This window comes from Anomaloglossus baeobatrachus, chromosome 9 (genome assembly GCF_048569485.1).
Source record: "Anomaloglossus baeobatrachus isolate aAnoBae1 chromosome 9, aAnoBae1.hap1, whole genome shotgun sequence".
In the NCBI taxonomy this organism is placed as follows: domain Eukaryota; kingdom Metazoa; phylum Chordata; class Amphibia; order Anura; family Aromobatidae; genus Anomaloglossus; species Anomaloglossus baeobatrachus.
In genome coordinates, this window is record NC_134361.1 from 214,680,168 (window position 1) to 214,698,512 (window position 18,345).

An 18,345-nucleotide genomic window follows, 5' to 3' on the forward strand; every position below is an offset into this window, starting at 1 on the left:
CCGCCTGACTCCGCCCACCTAGTGTGTCCTACTTGCCCTGAGGGAGGCATCAGGTCTCCCTTTCGGGTGACTGATGTGTCCGGGTGCCCAAACGGGAGATGGGCATTTACATAACGCCAGGAGAATAATAATAATAATCTTTATTTCTATAGCGCCAACATATTCCGCAGCGCTTTACAATTCAGGAGGCTCATATACATATCATATACATAAACATATACAAACAAGTAACAATTATAGAAGATATAATATTTAAAAGGGAAAAAAAGGCAACCCTGCTCGTGAGAGCTTACAATCTACAATGAGATGGGGGGGGCAAGGTACAAGTGCTTATTTACAATGACAATCCAGCCATCTCAAGGAAATAGGGGATAGATAATGGCTTCCTGGACCAGTTGGCCAGAGCCTTGAGATGCATTTGGGTGCCATGGAGTTTGACGTGGGGTTATGTTCTGAGAAGTTGTAGAGGGATTAGGTGAAATTAGTTCGGCTAGGGAGTGTGATAGGCCGCCCTAAAAAGAGGCGTTTTTAGGGTGCGTCTGAAGCTGAGTAAGTTGTGATTTGTCCTAACTTCTTGGGGTAAAGCGTTCCAGAGGATTGGTGCAGCTCGGAAGAAGTCTTGGATTCGGGAGTGGGAGGTTCGAATTAGTGTGGATGTTAGTCGAAAGTCATTTGCAGAGCATAGAGAACGGGTGGGATGATAGACAGAGAGGAGGGTGGAGATGTGGAGATGTAGGGGGGTGCTGCACTGTGGAGAGCTTTGTGGTGATAGAGAGGAGGGTGGAGTTGTAGGGGGGTGCTGCACTGTGGAGAGTTTTGTGGTGATAGAGAGGAGGAGGAGATGTAGGGGGGTGCTGCACTGTGGAGAGCTTTGTGGTGATAGAGAGGAGGAGGAGATGTAGGGGCGTGCTGCACTGTGGAGAGCTTTGTGGTGATAGAGAGGAGGAGGAGATGTAGGGGGGTGCAGCACTGTGGAGAGGACGGGTATGTGATAGACAGATGAGGAGGAGATGTAGGGGGTGCAGCACTGTGGAGAGGATGAGTAGGTGATAGAAAGAGATGAGTGTGGAGATGTAGGGGGGGTGCAGCACTGTAGAGAGGACGGGTATGTGATAGACAGATGAGGAGGAGATGTAGGGGGTGCAGCACTGTGGAGAGGACGGGTATGTGATAGACAGATGAGGAGGAGATGTAGGGAGTGCAGCACTGTGGAGAGGACGGGTAGGTGATAGACAGATGAGGAGGAGATGTAGGGGGTGCCGCACTATGGAGAGATTTGTGGGTGAGAACAAGCAGTTTGAATTGGATCCTGTGATATACGGGCAGCCAGTGCAATGACTGGCACAGAGCAGAGGCATCAGAGTAGCGGTTAGCCAGATAGGTGACCCTGGCTGCTGCATTGAGGATGGACTGTAGAGGGGAGAGTCTAGTTAGGGGGAGACCAATTAATAGAGAGTTACAGTAGTCAAGGCGAGAGTGGATCAGGGCCACGGTGAGGGTTTTTGTCGTTTCCATAGTGAGAAAGGAGTGGATTCTAGAGATGTTCTTGAGGTGCAAGCGGCAGGAGCGGGCAAGAGATTGTATATAGGAAGTGACGGAGAGATCAGTGTCAAGTATAACCCCCAGGCAGCGGGCTTGCTGCCTAGGACTTATCGTTGTGCAATGTTTCCCCTATGATATGTAATGTGTAACGGGATGTCCTTTAGGGAGGCTAAAAAAATATACGAAAAAAAAATGTTACAAATATGTAAAAAAAATAAAAAATCACATCACCCCACCTAATAAATAAATGAAGAAACAAATATTTGTGTGCGTACTTGAACAGCCAAATAAATATATATATATATATATATATATATATATATATATATATATATTTCCTATATTGTTAAGCTCCAGGATTGTATTGTTTACCCTGTGGTAGTAAAAAATGAGCAAAAACTTATATGTTCCCCCAATAGAAACATAAAAACAAACAAACCAAAAAAAACCACAACAGCCCCCAGGACACGGCATTGCAGCGGCAGTTTACCTGATTTGCCTCATTGACTCTAGCTTGGCTGCATTGCTTATTGGAATTGGAGGTGGTCTGAAACTCACATACTGACTCCATAGAAGTTAGTGTCACGGGTGTGTAGTGGGTGACCGTCATGTGGTTTCTGGCAATAGAGGGTCACAGCATTTGGCTGCACAAAATTCTCCCTGACTTTCTATTGTTCCTGCTGTTAGTATTGATTGTAATAGGCAGCTTTCCTGCTGGGTTTTCATCTCTTCCCCTTTAGGACCCAGCAGAGCTCTCCTTCCATCCAGTTGCTGATTATTAGTATTCTCCATGTGTTTAAATACTCCCATCTTCCCTGGACTGGTGATATTATTCAGTTCATTCAAGCTCTGGTTGCAAGCAGGTGGCTTGTACTCCTATGTAGTATCATTGCTGAACTTCTACCTGAGTCATCTGTGGATAAGTAATTCATGCTTCCATCCCCACCCGTGTGTCCTCCTTATGTCTTCCCTAGTGTTTAGTCGGATTTTCGAAGAGCTCATCCCACAGGTTCCCTATTTAGGGTCCAGCACTAGGGATATCTAGGGTCAGGTATGCTGCTCAGCGCATAGGTGTGGAACCTATCTAGGGTGGTGAAGGAACCCAGGGCCCAGCACTAGGGATACCTAGGGTCAGGTATCCTGCTCGGTGCATAGGTGCGGAACCTATCTAGGGTGGTGAGGGCCCAGCACTACGGATATGTAGGGTCAGGTATTCTGCTTGGCGCATAGGTGTGGAACCTATCTAGGGTGGTAAGGGACCCCAGGGACCAGCACTAGGGATATCTAGGGTCAGGTATCCTGCTTGGCACATAGGTGCAGAATCTATCTAGGGTGGTGAGGGAACTCAGGGCCCAGAACTAGGGATATCTAGGGTCAAGTACCCTGCTCGACGCATAGGTGTGGAACCTATCTAGGGTGGTGAGGGAACCCAGGGCCCATCACTAAGGATATCTAGGGTCAGGTATCCTGCTCGGCGCATAGGTGTGGAACCTATCTAGGGTGGTGAGGGACCCCAGGGCCCAGCAGTAGGGATATCTAGGGTCAGGTATCCGGTCGGTGCATAGGTGTGGAACCTATCTAGGGTGGTGAGGGACCCCAGGGCCCAGCACTAGGGATATCTAGGGTCAGGTATCCGGTCGGTGCATAGGTGTGGAACCTATCTAGGGTGGTGAGGGACCCCAGGGCCCAGCACTAGGGATATCTAGGGTCAGGTATCCTGCTTGATGCATAGGTGCAGAACCTATCTAGGGTGGTATGGGAACCCAGGGCCCAGCAGTAGGGATATCTAGGGTCAGGTATCCGGTCGGTGCATAGGTGTGGAACCTATCTAGGGTGGTGAGGGACCCCAGGGCCCAGCAGTAGGGATATCTAGGGTCAGGTATCCGGTCGGTGCATAGGTGTGGAACCTATCTAGGGTGGTGAGGGACCCCAGGGCCCAGCAGTAGGGATATCTAGGGTCAGGTATCCGGTCGGTGCATAGGTGTGGAACCTATCTAGGGTGGTGAGGGACCCCAGGGCCCAGCACTAGGGATATCTAGGGTCAGGTATCCTGCTTGATGCATAGGTGGTAACCTATCTAGGGTGGTGAGGGACCCCAGGGCCCAGCAGTAGGGATATCTAGGGTCAGGTATCCGGTCGGTGCATAGGTGTGGAACCTATCTAGGGTGGTGAGGGACCCCAGGGCCCAGCACTAGGGATATCTAGGGTCAGGTATCCGGTCGGCGCATAGGTGTGGAACCTATCTAGGGTGGTGAGGGAACCCAGGGCCCAGCAGTAGGGATATCTAGGGTCAGGTATCCGGTCGGTGCATAGGTGTGGAACCTATCTAGGGTGGTGAGGGACCCCAGGGTCCAGCAGTAGGGATACCTAGGGTCAGGTATCCGGTCGGTGCATAGGTGTGGAACCTATCTAGGGTGGTGAGGGACCCCAGGGCCCAGCAGTAGGGATATCTAGGGTCAGGTATTCGGTCGGTGCATAGGTGTGGAACCTATCTAGGGTGGTGAGGGAACCCAGGGCCCAGCAGTAGGGATATCTAGGGTCAGGTATCCGGTCGGTGCATAGGCGTGGAACCTATCTAGGGTGGTGAGGGACCCCAGGGCCCAGCAGTAGGGATATCTAGGGTCAGGTATTCGGTCGGTGCATAGGTGTGGAACCTATCTAGGGTGGTGAGGGACCCCAGGGCCCAGCACTAGGGATATCTAGGGTCAGGTATCCTGCTTGATGCATTGGTGTGGAAACTATTTAGGGTGGTGAGGGAACCCAGGGACCAGCAGTAGGGATATCTAGGGTCAGGTATCCGGTCGGTGCATAGGTGTGGAACCTATCTAGGGTGGTGAGGGACCCCAGGGCCCAGCACTAGGGATATCTAGGGTCAGGTATCCTGCTTGATGCATAGGTGGTAACCTATCTAGGGTGGTGAGGGACTTCAGGGAACAGTGGTAGGTTTGGTCAGGGGTCACCATCTCCCCCTTCCCTTAACACAGGGTTTCCCTTCCTGTACCAAACATGACAGCTAAGGCTTCTCCTTTGTTCTTCCCCCATGCTTTACATCGCAGCATAATTGTCAGATGGGGAGTAACCTTGAATTATTAACATTGCTCTGTAGCAATAAGGAGACCAAACCCCATGAGAAAGCCCCAGACACCGCACCGGAGACTACAGCTGTGTACACAACTTACCATAGTTGAAGGCCTTGTCGTCAGATCCCATCAGTTTCACTTGTTTTTGTATTTTTGTTTTGTTCTAGATGAAAAAAGCTCCACGAGGAAGTGTTTTTGTGTCCTCATCTACCTGGTGCTGCTGTCCCTGGCATCCTTTTGTTGGTGAGTACATATGAAGAAAGAATTTCCGATGCGCTCTGCCCCATCAATATCTGCACCAGGCATAACACGGTATCTGCTCTGCCTACAGTGTTCCTTTAACTTTACTATACTATTTTTCGCTGTTATCAGCCAGGTGAACAGGCAATTTCTTGTTACTGGCTATTTTTGGTAGATTGCAGCTATTGCTCTCTGTTATCAGACAGTTGAGGCTGACCGCAGGCTGTTTTTCTCCAGGATCAACTTGAAAAGGAGCAGGTGGCATCCGCAATTAACCATCTGCGATCCTCAGTGAGTAATTGCTACCCTCTCATATAACACCCTCCGTACCTATAAAATAATACATATCATTTAACGCTCCCTTTTCTACACAGGACAAAAGCCCAAACTGATGTCAGTGTCTCCCGGCTGGAACATCTGCCCATTGCTTCTCTCGAGAGGTAAAAACACCAACAAAGGAATACTTCTGGTACTTACACAGTAGGAGAAATGTCCCCTCTGTGAACAATGCCCGTCTCCTTTCTTAGAATGTAATCGTGGGCACGTACCTAACCCCAAGGAGGAGTGTCCTGTACTCATTGGGGGCAATATAAAGACACGGGCAGAGGAGTTTCAATAATTTAGAATATCCTCAAAAAGTTAATTTATTTCAGTAATTCAATACAAAAAGGGAAACGCATATATTATATAGAGTCATTACACACAGAGGGATCTATTCCTATATATTATATAGAGTCATTACACACAGAGGGATCTATTCCTATATATTATATAGAGTCATTACTCACAGAGGGATCTATTCCTATATATTCTATAGAGTCATTACACACAGAGGGATCTATTCCTATATATTATATAGAGTCATTACTCACAGAGGGATCTATTCCTATATATTATATAGTCATTACACACAGAAGGATTTATTCCTATATCTTATATAGAGTCATTACACACAGAGGGATCGATTCCTATATATTATATAAAGTCATTACACACAGAGGGCTCTATTCCTATATATTATATAGAGTCATTACACACAGAGGGATCTATTCCTATATATTATATGGAGTCATTACAAACAGAGAGATCTATTCCTATATATTATATAGAGTCATTATACACAGAGGGATCTATTCCTATATATTATATAGAGCCATTACACACAGAGGGATCTATTCCTATATATTATATGGAGTCATTACAAACAGAGAGATCTATTCCTATATATTATATAGTTATTACACACAGAGGGAACTATCCTATATATTATATAGAGCCATTACACACAGAGGGATCTATTCCTATATATTATATGGCGTTATTACATACATAGGGATCTATTCCTATATATTACAGAGTCATTACACACAGAGGGATCTATTCCTATATATTACAGAGAGTCATTATACACAGAGGGATCTATTCCTATATATTATATAGAGTCATTACACACAGAGGGATCTATTCCTATATATTATATAGAGTCATTACACACAGAGGGATCTATTCCTCTATATTATATAGAGTGATTATACACAGAGATCTATTCCTCTATATTATATAGAGTGATTATACACAGAGATCTATTCCTATATATTATATAGAGTCATTACACACAGAGGGATCTATTCCTATATATTATATAGAGTCATTATACACAGAGGGATCTATTCATATATATTATATAGAGTCATTACACACAGAGGGATCTATTCCTATATATTATATAGAGTCATTAAACACAGAGGGATCAATTCCTATATATTATATAATCATTACACATAATAAATATGTAATATATACGAATAGATCCCTCTGTGTGTAATGACTATATAATATATAGGAATAGATCCCTCTGTGTGTAATGACTCTATATACACAGTGTGCAGAATTATTGGGCAAGTTATATTTTAGAAGATTTATTTTATTATTGATCAAGAACTATGTTCTCAATCACCCAAAAGACTCAAATATCAAAGCTTAATATTTTTGGCAGTTGGAGGGGTTTTTAGATTTGGCTATCTTAGGAGGATATCTGTTTGTGCAGGTAACTATTACTGTGCAGAATTATTAGGCAACTTAATAAAAACCAAATCTATTCCCATCTCACTTGTTTATTTTCACCAGGTAAACCAATATAACTGCACAACATTTAGAAATAAACATTTCTGACATGCAAAAACAAAACCCAAAAAATGAGTGCCCCATATAGCCCCCTTTCTTTCTGATGACACTCAGCAGCCTCCATCCATAGATCCTGTCATTGCTTGATCTGTTTATGCTCAACATTGCGTGCAGCAGCCACCACAGCCTCCAGACACTGCTCCCAGAGGTGACTGTTTTCCCTCCCTGTAGATCTTACATTTTATGAGGGACCACAGGTTCTCTATGGGGTTCAGATCAGGTGAACAAGGGGGCCATGTCATTATTTTTTCATCTGTTAGACCTTTACTGGCCAGCCACGCTGTGGAGTAGTTGGATGCATGTGATGGAGCATTGTCCTGCATGAAAATCATGTGTTTCTTGAACGATACCGGCTTCTTCCTGTAGCACTGCTTGGAGAAGTTGTCTTCCAGAAACTGGCAGTAGGTCTGGGAGTTGAGCTTCACTCCATCCTCAACCCGCAAAGGTCCCACAAGTTGATCTTTGATGATCCCAGCCCATACCAGTGCCCACCTCCACCTTGCTGGCGTCTGAGTCGGAGCTCTCTGCCCTTTACTGATCCAGCCTCTGGCCCATCCATCTGCCCATCAAGAGTCACTCTCATCTCATCAGTCCATAAAACCTGAGAAAAATCAGTCTTCAGATATTTCTTGGCCCAGTCTTGAGGTTTTATCTTCTGTTTCTTGGTCATAGGTGGTGGTTTTCAGCCTTCCTTACCTTGGCCTGTCCCTGAGTATGACACACCTTGTGCTTTGTGATACTCCAGTAACGTTGCAGCTCTGAAATATGGCCAAACTGGTGGCAAATGGCATCTTGGCAGCTTCACGCTTGATTTTCCTCAATTCATGGGCAGTTATTTTGCGCCTTTTTTGCCCAAAACGCTTCTTGCGACCCTATTGGCTATTTGCCATGAAACGCTTGATTATTCGGTGATCACGCTTCAATAGTTTGGCAATTTCAAGACTGCTGCGTCCCTCTGCAAGACATCTCACAATATGGACTTTTCAGAGCCCGTCAAATCTCTCTTCTGACCCATTTTGCCAAAGGGAAGGAAGTTGCCTAATAATTAAGCACACCTTATATCGGGTGCTGATGTCATTACACCGCACCCCTCCTCATTACAGAGATGCACAGCACCTGAGTTACTTCATTGGTAGTTGGCTCTCAGCCTATACAGCGTGGAGTAGGACGACATGTATAACAAGTGTCATGTGATCACAATACTCATTTGCCTAATAATTCTGCACACGGTGTATGCGTTTCCCTTTTTGTATTTGTGGCACCCCAGGGTTGCCACAGTAACAACACAAAGGGTTAACTCCCCACACACAACACCAAGACCTCCTGGCCAGAAGGGGGAGACCAAGCTGCTTCCCTGTACATTCTGCTGGGGGGGAGGAAATGGTCAGTAGTTTCAGTTTGGAAGTTCAGTGCAGAGCACTGAGGAGACAAGATCTCTGCAGGTTGGAAGCTGGCTTTAGCTCACCTCAGGATCCACTGACCAATTCCAGGCCTAGCTGAGGGTCTGAGGAAAGGAGACAGATTACACAGAGAACATTCCTGGGAGGCAGAGCATTGCTGAGCTCATCCCCAGTGGAGCACACAGAACGGATGCTGGATCCGAGACTGCAGGTTACATGCTGCACAGTTACCACCAGAGAAGTGAAGATTCCAGATCTTTCACCTGTACCACAGACACAAGCAACAAACGCAGAGTTCAGGAACATACTAGTAAGGACTCGAGTTGCCTGTCAGGTCGGTACCTAGGAGCAGAGCAGAGCAGAGCCAGCTGCATAGTTCACTCAGCAGCGGGGCCACAGACACACAGTGCAGGCAAGGAAGCCAAAACGGCCCGGCTGGGTGGGAGAAGCCCTGAACCCCTCACAGACTCCGTGGACAGTACTCTGCTGAATGCCATCTACAGTAAAGGACAAAGAAACTGCAAAACCGTGAGTCTGCCTGTTTATTGTGCTCGTGTCCTGCACTCCCCCCATAGACTAACACACTGCCCCGGGGAAAAGGCTCTACCCGTGGGGAGCCGTCCCATCTCAAGCTGCCTTCCATCACCCCGGAGGTTCTGCAGCAGCGGTGGTCATCTCTGATCACATTCCACGGGTGGCGTCACGAACATAACCCCCCTTTTTATTGTGGAACCAGGGAGCACGGACCGGGCCACGACACCGTGATCCCCTTTCCAGAAGCAACCCCTTGGCCCGGTTCTGGGTGTCCCCTTAACCCCTGGCGACACAACTTTGGCGTCACGAACAGGATGCGGACTGGACCCGGCTGCAACCCGGGTGACGTGCGCCTGTAAAGACTTATTGCATCGCATAAAAGACTTGCACTGTGAATTGTTGCAACAAAGAACGGACTTTAAACTTTGCAAAGATACCTGGAAAAATCCAAAAACATCATTGGTAAAATTTTCCAGGCGCCATCTTTAATCACGCCATTACCTGCTACGCGCGGGAAAACATCGCGCCTAAACTAAGACTCCGCCCACCGCTTGTGGAGGAGGTGCTGCGACCCGAACTAAAACGCAGAAAAGTGTCCCAGGCTTGCTGTCAAGAAGACTGGTGAAATTAACTAAGGGGGCGCAAAGATGTCGCAGCAGGGAGACGCTGTTGTACCCGGTGGTGCAGCGGCACCTATCATGCCGTTCCTGATGCCGTACACCCCGGGTGCAGTGTGGCTGCCGCAGTACTCAGGTGAGCCCAACACACTTAATGACTTTATCGGAAAGCTAAAAATCTACTACAGCATGTACCCCCTGACAGAAGCTCAGCGTGTTGGTATGCTTATGGGACAGTTAACTGGCAATGCCCAGCGGGAGGCTACATCCTGGCCGGACGATGCAAAGGACACTGTAGAGCATATAATAGCTGGACTAAAAGCAGCTTTTGAATCCACTGCTGGCAGCCGGGCTAAAATGAGGTTCTTTGGATGCAAGCAAAAACCTAGAGAGAGCGCAAGAGACTTTGCCTTAAACTTGCAGGAGGCGCTCAGAGCACTTAAATTAGCAGAACCTGCCTTAGCCCCTGGAGCAGATAAGCTGCTGATAGACCAATTCCTGGATGGACTCTCATCCCCTTCCCACCGGGGACAACTGAGCATGATGGTGATCCAGGATCCAGGACTAACATTTGCCCAGCTAAAGGATAGAGCCATCCGCCTCCAGCAGGTGGAGGAGCCGCAGGATATAGACTCTGTTCAACAGCTTACAGTGGCACCCCAGCAGCCAGTAGTGCCGGTGACATCGGCCATGTCAGCGGCTGTTGCTAACCACCTGGAGCCCATCACTAATGAGGCTCTACATCAAAAGCTTGAAGCCCTTACGGACACTGTTGCTTCCATGGCTAGAATCGTCCAGGAGCTGCGTGGATCCAAGTCTGCACCCAAGATTGAGCTGGCGACCAGCAAGGAGGATGTCCCGTGGATGAGGCCTAGGAGATACCAAGCGACGAGAGGACGACCCAGCGACCGCTACCAGCCGGATGGACAGCCCATTTGCCGCCGTTGCAAGGAGCCAGGTCACTTTGCCCGTGAATGTGCTTTAAATGGGGATCCCCTGGGGAGGCGGGCCGCTCCTCAGGAATGAACTCTCAAGGTCCTTCACCCTGGCACGACAAGTATGTGGGAGGACGTCCAGTCATCCCCATCGTGCTGGATGGCATTCCGCTCAACGCCTTGCTGGACACTGGTTCCCAAATAACATCAATTCCGCATGTCCTTTATAAGAGGTACTGGGCTGATTCAGACGTTAGCAGTGGTCCATCTAATGTTGCATTGAATATATGGGCTAGCAATGGTGAATTAGTACCACAGGTTGGTTTCAGAGAAATGACCATTAAGATTGGGAGAGTAGAATTGCAGAATCAGGGTATTATCATTGTTGATGTTGACCGACGAGAACGTGAACCAACTATGCTGCTAGGAATGAATGTAATTGAAAATTGTTTTGCAGAGGTAATTACTGTCTTGCAGCAGATCGTCGAGACTGCCAAACCTGGGCAACAGAGACTCCTGCAGAAGGAAATTAAAGCCTTGATGCTGAAGCAGCAGGTAGAAATGTCAGGAGGTGAAATTGGCAGTGCAAGGGTAAGTGACCCAATACCTATTGTAATTCCTCCCAAAACAGAAATGCTGGTCTGGTGTAGAGCTGCAATAGGCATCAGAGGGCGAGACTATCAGGCCCTGGTAGAACCTGTGTACTCAGACAGTAGGCCCACTGTATTGACGGCCAGAGGAATAGTTGAGGTACATCGGGGAAGAGTGCCAATACGCCTTCTAAATTGTGGGGAAGATGAGGTCACCCTACCAAAGTATGCTACCATGGCTAAGCTATATACGGTTGATAACAATGCCATCACCACCGTTGAGCCCTTGAAGCCGTCAAATCAGGCGGAGGACAATGGCTCAGAGGGAAAGCTGGAGGATTGGTGCCAAAAGCTACATGTAGGTACCGATTCTACACCCTCCCATCAAAAGCATGGAGTATACAGGGTAGTGAAGGAATATGAACAAATATTCAGCAAACACCCATTAGACTTTGGGCAGATCAAAGGGGTAGAGCACACTATACCCACAGGTAACCATCCACCCATAAAGGAGAGGTATAGACCAGTACCACCGGCTCACTACCAATGCGCCAAAGACATGCTCAAAGAAATGAAAGAAGCAGGAGTAATAAGAGACAGTTGTAGCCCCTGGGCAGCCCCACTAGTGCTAGTTAAGAAAAAAGATGGGACCATGAGGATGTGTGTAGACTACAGACGGATCAACCGCATTACACACAAGGATGCATACCCATTACCTAGGATAGAAGAGTCATTGGCTGCATTAAAATCCGCTACTTACTTTTCCACCCTAGATCTGACTAGTGGGTATTGGCAAGTTCCTGTGGCAGAGGCTGATAAGGAGAAGACAGCGTTCACCACACCGATGGGCCTCTGTGAGTTCAATTGTATGCCGTTTGGACTCTGCAACGCGCCTGGTACCTTCCAGCGACTGATGGAGTGCTGCCTAGGACATAAGAACTTCGAAACTGTCCTCTTGTACCTGGATGACGTCATAGTCTACTCCAAGACCTATGAACAGCATCTACAAGACCTGGCAGAAGTGTTTGAAGCCTTATCCGGATACGGCATGAAAATCAAGCCATCCAAGTGTCACCTTCTAAAGCCAAGGGTACAGTACCTGGGACATGTCGTGAGCTCAGAAGGGGTAGCACCAGATCCTGAAAAAGTTACCGTGATCAGAGATTGGCCGAGACCCACCAGCGTGAAAGAGGTGAGGCAATTCCTGGGACTGGTGGGCTACTATAGAAGATTTATAAAAGGGTTCACGAAGCTAGCAGCTCCCCTTCAAGACATCCTGGTAGGACAGTCAAAGAAGTCTGCAGCCCGAAATCCTCCTTTCCAGTGGAGTGATGAGAGAGAAGAGTCCTTTAAGAAGTTGAAGTGGGCACTGACAGGAGAAGAGATCCTGGCATATCCAGATTACCATCAACCCTTCATTTTGTACACGGATGCCAGCAACGTAGGACTGGGAGCAGTATTGTCTCAAAAGCAGGAAGGCAAGGAGAAAGTTATTGCCTTTGCAAGCAGGAAGCTCCGGCCTACAGAAAGAAACCCAGAGAATTACAGCTCCTTCAAGTTAGAACTACTGGCAGTAGTTTGGGCTGTAACAGAGCGTTTCAAACACTACCTGGCAGCTGCAGAATTTACCATCTTTACTGACAACAATCCGTTGACCCACCTGGATTCTGCAAAACTAGGTGCGCTGGAACAGCGATGGATAGCCCGACTGTCAAACTACAACTTTGTCATCAAGTACAGGGCAGGCCACAAGAATGGGAATGCAGATGCCTTATCCCGGATGCCACACTCGGGGAACGTAGAAGAGGAACCGGAGGGACTGGAAGAAATTGAGCTGCCGGCCTTTCACCATCCTAAGGTGGGACAGTATCAACCGAGTGTCTACCAAAAACAACAGCAGGCAACTCTCAACCCATTGGCACACCACGGATGGGCTGACACACAAGACAGTGATCCAGCTGTGAAGCTAGTGAAAGAACTGCTTACACAACAAGGTGCTTATCCTAATCAGAATGCCCCAGCTGAGACACAACATCTCTGGAAAGAGAGAGGTAAATTGTTCCTGTACCAAGGGAAGCTCTGTAGAAGGCACACCAATCCAAAAACACATGAGTTGGTCTGGCAGATCATCGTGCCCAAGAGAGACGTCAAGATGGTTCTGGAAGCTTACCACGACGGTGCTGGTCATTTTGGTTGGAAAAAGTTGGAAGTGCTCTTAAGAGAGAGATTCTACTGGGTTGGCATGAGAAAATCAATTGAAGATTGGTGTAGAAAATGCGGACCATGCAACCTCAGAAGAAAGGATCAACAGAACCAGAGAGCTCCACTCCAGTCCATAGTAACCAAGCAACCACTCGAGCTAGTCGCATTAGACCACGTCAAGTTGTCACCAAGCCGGTCCGGCTATGTCTCTGCCTTAACCATCGTGGACCATTACTCACGCTTCTTAGTGGTGGTACCCGTGAAAGACCTTACAGCTAGAACAGCAGCTAAAGCATTCCAGACGTACTTTTGCAGACCCCATGGTTACCCAGAACAAGTCCTTGCAGATCAAGGTCCAGCTTTCGAATCACAGATCTTCCAAGAATTCTGCAACATGTATGGCTGTAAAAAGATCCGCACAACAGCATACCATCCCCAAACAAATGGCTTATGCGAGAAGATGAACCATATTGTGATTGACCTGTTGAAGACCTTACCAGAGTCAGAAAGAAATCAATGGCCAGAGAAATTGCCAGACCTAGTGGACTTGTACAATCATGTCCCGGTGAGTTCTACAAACTGCACCCCCGCTTACCTCATGCGTGCAAGGCCCGGTAAACTGCCAATTGATTTAGATATGGGAATTCTGAAGCCAGATGCAGAAGTTCAAGAATCCAATTGGGATACCCTACGTCAGCAGCAGTATCGCCAAGTACAAGAGTGCGTAGAGAAAAGTCTCCAACAAGCTAGAGGAAGACAGGAGAGAACCTTCAACCAGCATGCTCTAGCAACCCCATTGCAACCTGGTGACCAAGTTCTCAAGAGGAAACGGCGCACAAACAAATTGGATAATCAGTGGGAAACCACCCCATATACAGTCTTACCATCCAGTATGGATAATCCCAAAGTGTGTCTCATCAGTAAGGATGAAGGAAGGACATCAGCTGTCGTGTCAAGAGATCAACTCAAACCGTGTCCTGAAACCCTGAAGACACCAGAAGTCACCTTACCCGTACAGGTACAACCTGTCAAGAAGGAAGAAGATGTATTCCATACAGTCTTAGGAGATTTCCCAAAAACATGGCCAAATTACTATGGAGCAGTAGTAGTCTCAATGATCGCCTTCCCTCAAGTGGCGGAACCACAATCAGAACCCATACCACAAGAAGTCTCAAGACAAGAAGTACTGGAAGTTGAAACCGTAGAGGAAGAACAGATTCCTGGTCCCAGTGAGCTTGCCAGTCCTACAGTCAGCCCCCCATCCTCACAAGTACCAGAAACACCAAATAGGTACACTTCCACCCACACCATTATGCTAAGTACACCCAGTACACCAGCAGTACGCAGGTCACAGCGTAGTACTCAGGGTCAGATACCAGCAAGATATAAAGACTAATGTGGAATTGCATATAAAATGTACATATGTTATAATGTTTATATGAAAAACCGTAACAGTTTAGTGTACAGAAAAGGTGAGAGAAGAGTGGTGTAAGGTGGCAGCACGGAGAGTTACAACTTGATCACATTGTTGGTGGCCCGAGGGCCGTGAGGCCTACTGCACTTATGACCAGAGTAGAGACACCTTTAAGAAGTGTTTGTTGATTGAAATGTTTATTTAATTGCAACGTTAAGACCAAAAGCCCAGTACCTACAGAGACTATACTGTATGAACACTTACATATTTTTGAACATTTTGGACTCTTTTTGAGCTTTAAGGTTTTTGTATTTTTTTCCTTTTGAGACTCTGTATATATATAATTGTTGTGATAACTTGTTTGTTTGTTTCACAGTCCCGGAGTACTGTTCTTCACTAAGGGGGAATGTGGCACCCCAGGGTTGCCACAGTAACAACACAAAGGGTTAACTCCCCACACACAACACCAAGACCTCCTGGCCAGAAGGGGGAGACCAAGCTGCTTCCCTGTACATTCTGCTGGGGGGAGGAAATGGTCAGTAGTTTCAGTTTGGAAGTTCAGTGCAGAGCACTGAGGAGACAAGATCTCTGCAGGTTGGAAGCTGGCTTTAGCTCACCTCAGGATCCACTGACCAATTCCAGGCCTAGCTGAGGGTCTGAGGAAAGGAGACAGATTACACAGAGAACATTCCTGGGAGGCAGAGCATTGCTGAGCTCATCCCCAGTGGAGCACACAGAACGGATGCTGGATCCGAGACTGCAGGTTACATGCTGCACAGTTACCACCAGAGAAGTGAAGATTCCAGATCTTTCACCTGTACCACAGACACAAGCAACAAACGCAGAGTTCAGGAACATACTAGTAAGGACTCGAGTTGCCTGTCAGGTCGGTACCTAGGAGCAGAGCAGAGCAGAGCCAGCTGCATAGTTCACTCAGCAGCGGGGCCACAGACACACAGTGCAGGCAAGGAAGCCAAAACGGCCCGGCTGGGTGGGAGAAGCCCTGAACCCCTCACAGACTCCGTGGACAGTACTCTGCTGAATGCCATCTACAGTAAAGGACAAAGAAACTGCAAAACCGTGAGTCTGCCTGTTTATTGTGCTCGTGTCCTGCACTCCCCCCATAGACTAACACACTGCCCCGGGGAAAAGGCTCTACCCGTGGGGAGCCGTCCCATCTCAAGCTGCCTTCCATCACCCCGGAGGTTCTGCAGCAGCGGTGGTCATCTCTGATCACATTCCACGGGTGGCGTCACGAACATAACCCCCCTTTTTATTGTGGAACCAGGGAGCACGGACCGGGCCACGACACCGTGATCCCCTTTCCAGAAGCAACCCCTTGGCCCGGTTCTGGGTGTCCCCTTAACCCCTGGCGACACATATTGAATTACTGAAATAAATGTAACTTTTTGAGGATATTATAATTTTTTGTAACCTGTGCAGAAAACTTCCCTTTTCTGCCGGGATATTTCATGTATTTAGAAAACAATGTTGGAATCCTAAACCTACTGCTGATTAGATAAATTATGTTATTACTACTACTCAGCACATGAACTGCTAACCTAATACATAATTTCCTTTTTGTTTCCCAGTATGCTTTATGAAAAGCCGAATGCTTTAAAGCCTCCGTAAGTTATTAAATACTAATCTAGAATATACTGTATTATACTCCAGAGCTGCACTCACTATTCTGCTGGTGCAGTCACTGTGTACATACATTATTGATCCTGAGTTACCTCCTGTATTATACTCCAGAGCTGCACTCATTATTCTGCTGATGCAGTCACTGTGTACATATATTACATTACTGATCCTGAGTTACCTCCTGTATTATACTCCAGAGCTGCACTCACTATTCTGCTGGTGCAGGCACTGTGTACTGTGTGTTTTTTCAGTCTGATTGTTGGTCTGAACTGCCTGACAATCGCTGAGTAAATCCCGCTCTTTCGCATTGACGGCCATCTCCCCAGGCATGCACTCTACAGGTGCACGTCCCTAGCTTCATATCCTTTCTGCACATGCTCTGGAGCTGCTGTGACATGTATATTGTGAGCGCATGCGCCAGAGCTGCTGTGATATGTATATAGCGAGCGCATGCTCCGGAGCTGCTGTGACATGTATATTGAGAGCGCATGCACCAGAAGCGCTGTGATATATATATATATATATATATATAGTGAGCACATGCTACGGAGCTACTGTGACATGTATATAGTGAGCGCATGCTCCAGAGCCGCTGTGACATGTATATTGAGAGCGCATGCACCAGAACCGCTGTGATATATATATAGAGAGCGCATGCTCCGGAGCTGCTGTGACATGTATATTGTGAGCGCATGCTCCAGAGCCGCTGTGACATGTATATAGTGAGCGCATGCTCCAGAGCCGCTATGACACGTATATTGTGAGCGCATGCTCCAGAGCCGCGGTGACATGTATATTGTGAGGGCATGCTCCAGAGACGCTGTGACATGTATATAGTGAGCGCATGCTCCGGAGCCGCTGTGACATGTATATTGTGAGGGCATGCTCCAGAGCCGCTGTGCCATGTATATAGTGAGCGCATGCTTCAGAGCCGCTGTGACATGCATATAGTGAGCGCATGCTCCGGAGCCGCTGTGACATGAATATTGTGATCGCCTGCTCCAGAGCCGCTGTGACATGTATATTGTGAGGGTATGCGCCAGAGCCGCTGTGACATGTACATTGTGAGCGCATGCTCCAGAGCCGCTGTAATATGTATATTGTGAGCACATGCGCCAGAGCCGCTGTGACATGTATATAGCGAGCGCATTCTCCGGAGCTGCTGTGACATGTATATTGTGAGCGCATGCGCCAGAGCCGCTGTGATATGTATATTGTGAGCGCATGCGCCAGAGCCGCTGTGACATGTATATTGTGAGCGCATGCGCCAGAGCCGCTGTGGCATGTATATTGTGAGCGCATGCGCCAGAGCCGCTGTGGAATGTATATACCGAGCGCATGCTCCAGAGCTGCTGTGACTTGTATATTGTGAGCGCATGCTCCGGAGCTGCTGTGACATGTATATTGTGAGCGTATGCGCCAGAGCCGCTGTGACATGTATATACTGTAGTAAGCACATGCTCCAGAATCGCTGTGACATGTATATTGTGAGCGCATGCGCCAGAGCCGCTGTGACATGTATATTGTGAGCGCATGCACCAGAGCCGCTGTGACATGTATATTGTGAGCGCATACGCCAGAGCCGCTGTGACATGTATATTGTGAGCGCATGCGCCAGAGCCGCTGTGACATGTATATTGTGAGCGCATGCGCCAGAGCCGCTGTGACATGTATATACCGAGCGCATGCTCCGGAGCTGCTGTGACTTGTATATTGTGAGTGCATGCTCCGGAGCCGCTGTGACATGTCTATAGTGAGCGCATGCGCCATTAACAGTAATTACGGTAGTTGTAGTCTTTGCAGGAACCTAGTGGAAGGGGTTCTGTTTTTGTGCAGCGCCACCACAGGTAAAATGAAATATTACACAATTTGCATTAAAAATAAATGGTTTTTCCCTTTAATACATGGATATTGCTGGCTCTATCACACACAATAGATGCTTTTTTGCAGCCAGATTTGTGCC

The 18,345-nt window shown here is 47.6% G+C and overlaps 1 protein-coding gene across 2 annotated transcripts in view; it reads left to right on the top strand.

The window, feature by feature from the left end:
* The window catches only part of LOC142251544 (histo-blood group ABO system transferase-like), a 65,486-nt gene that overhangs the window by 24,539 nt on the left and 22,602 nt on the right, over positions 1-18,345 (top strand). For both annotated transcript variants that reach the window (XM_075324442.1, XM_075324441.1), the window contains 4 exons: positions 4,790-4,865; positions 5,100-5,153; positions 5,237-5,302; positions 16,331-16,366. In XM_075324442.1, coding sequence (XP_075180557.1) covers positions 4,790-4,865; positions 5,100-5,153; positions 5,237-5,302; positions 16,331-16,366 — 232 coding nt within the window. The remainder of the gene's footprint in view (positions 1-4,789; positions 4,866-5,099; positions 5,154-5,236; positions 5,303-16,330; positions 16,367-18,345) is intronic.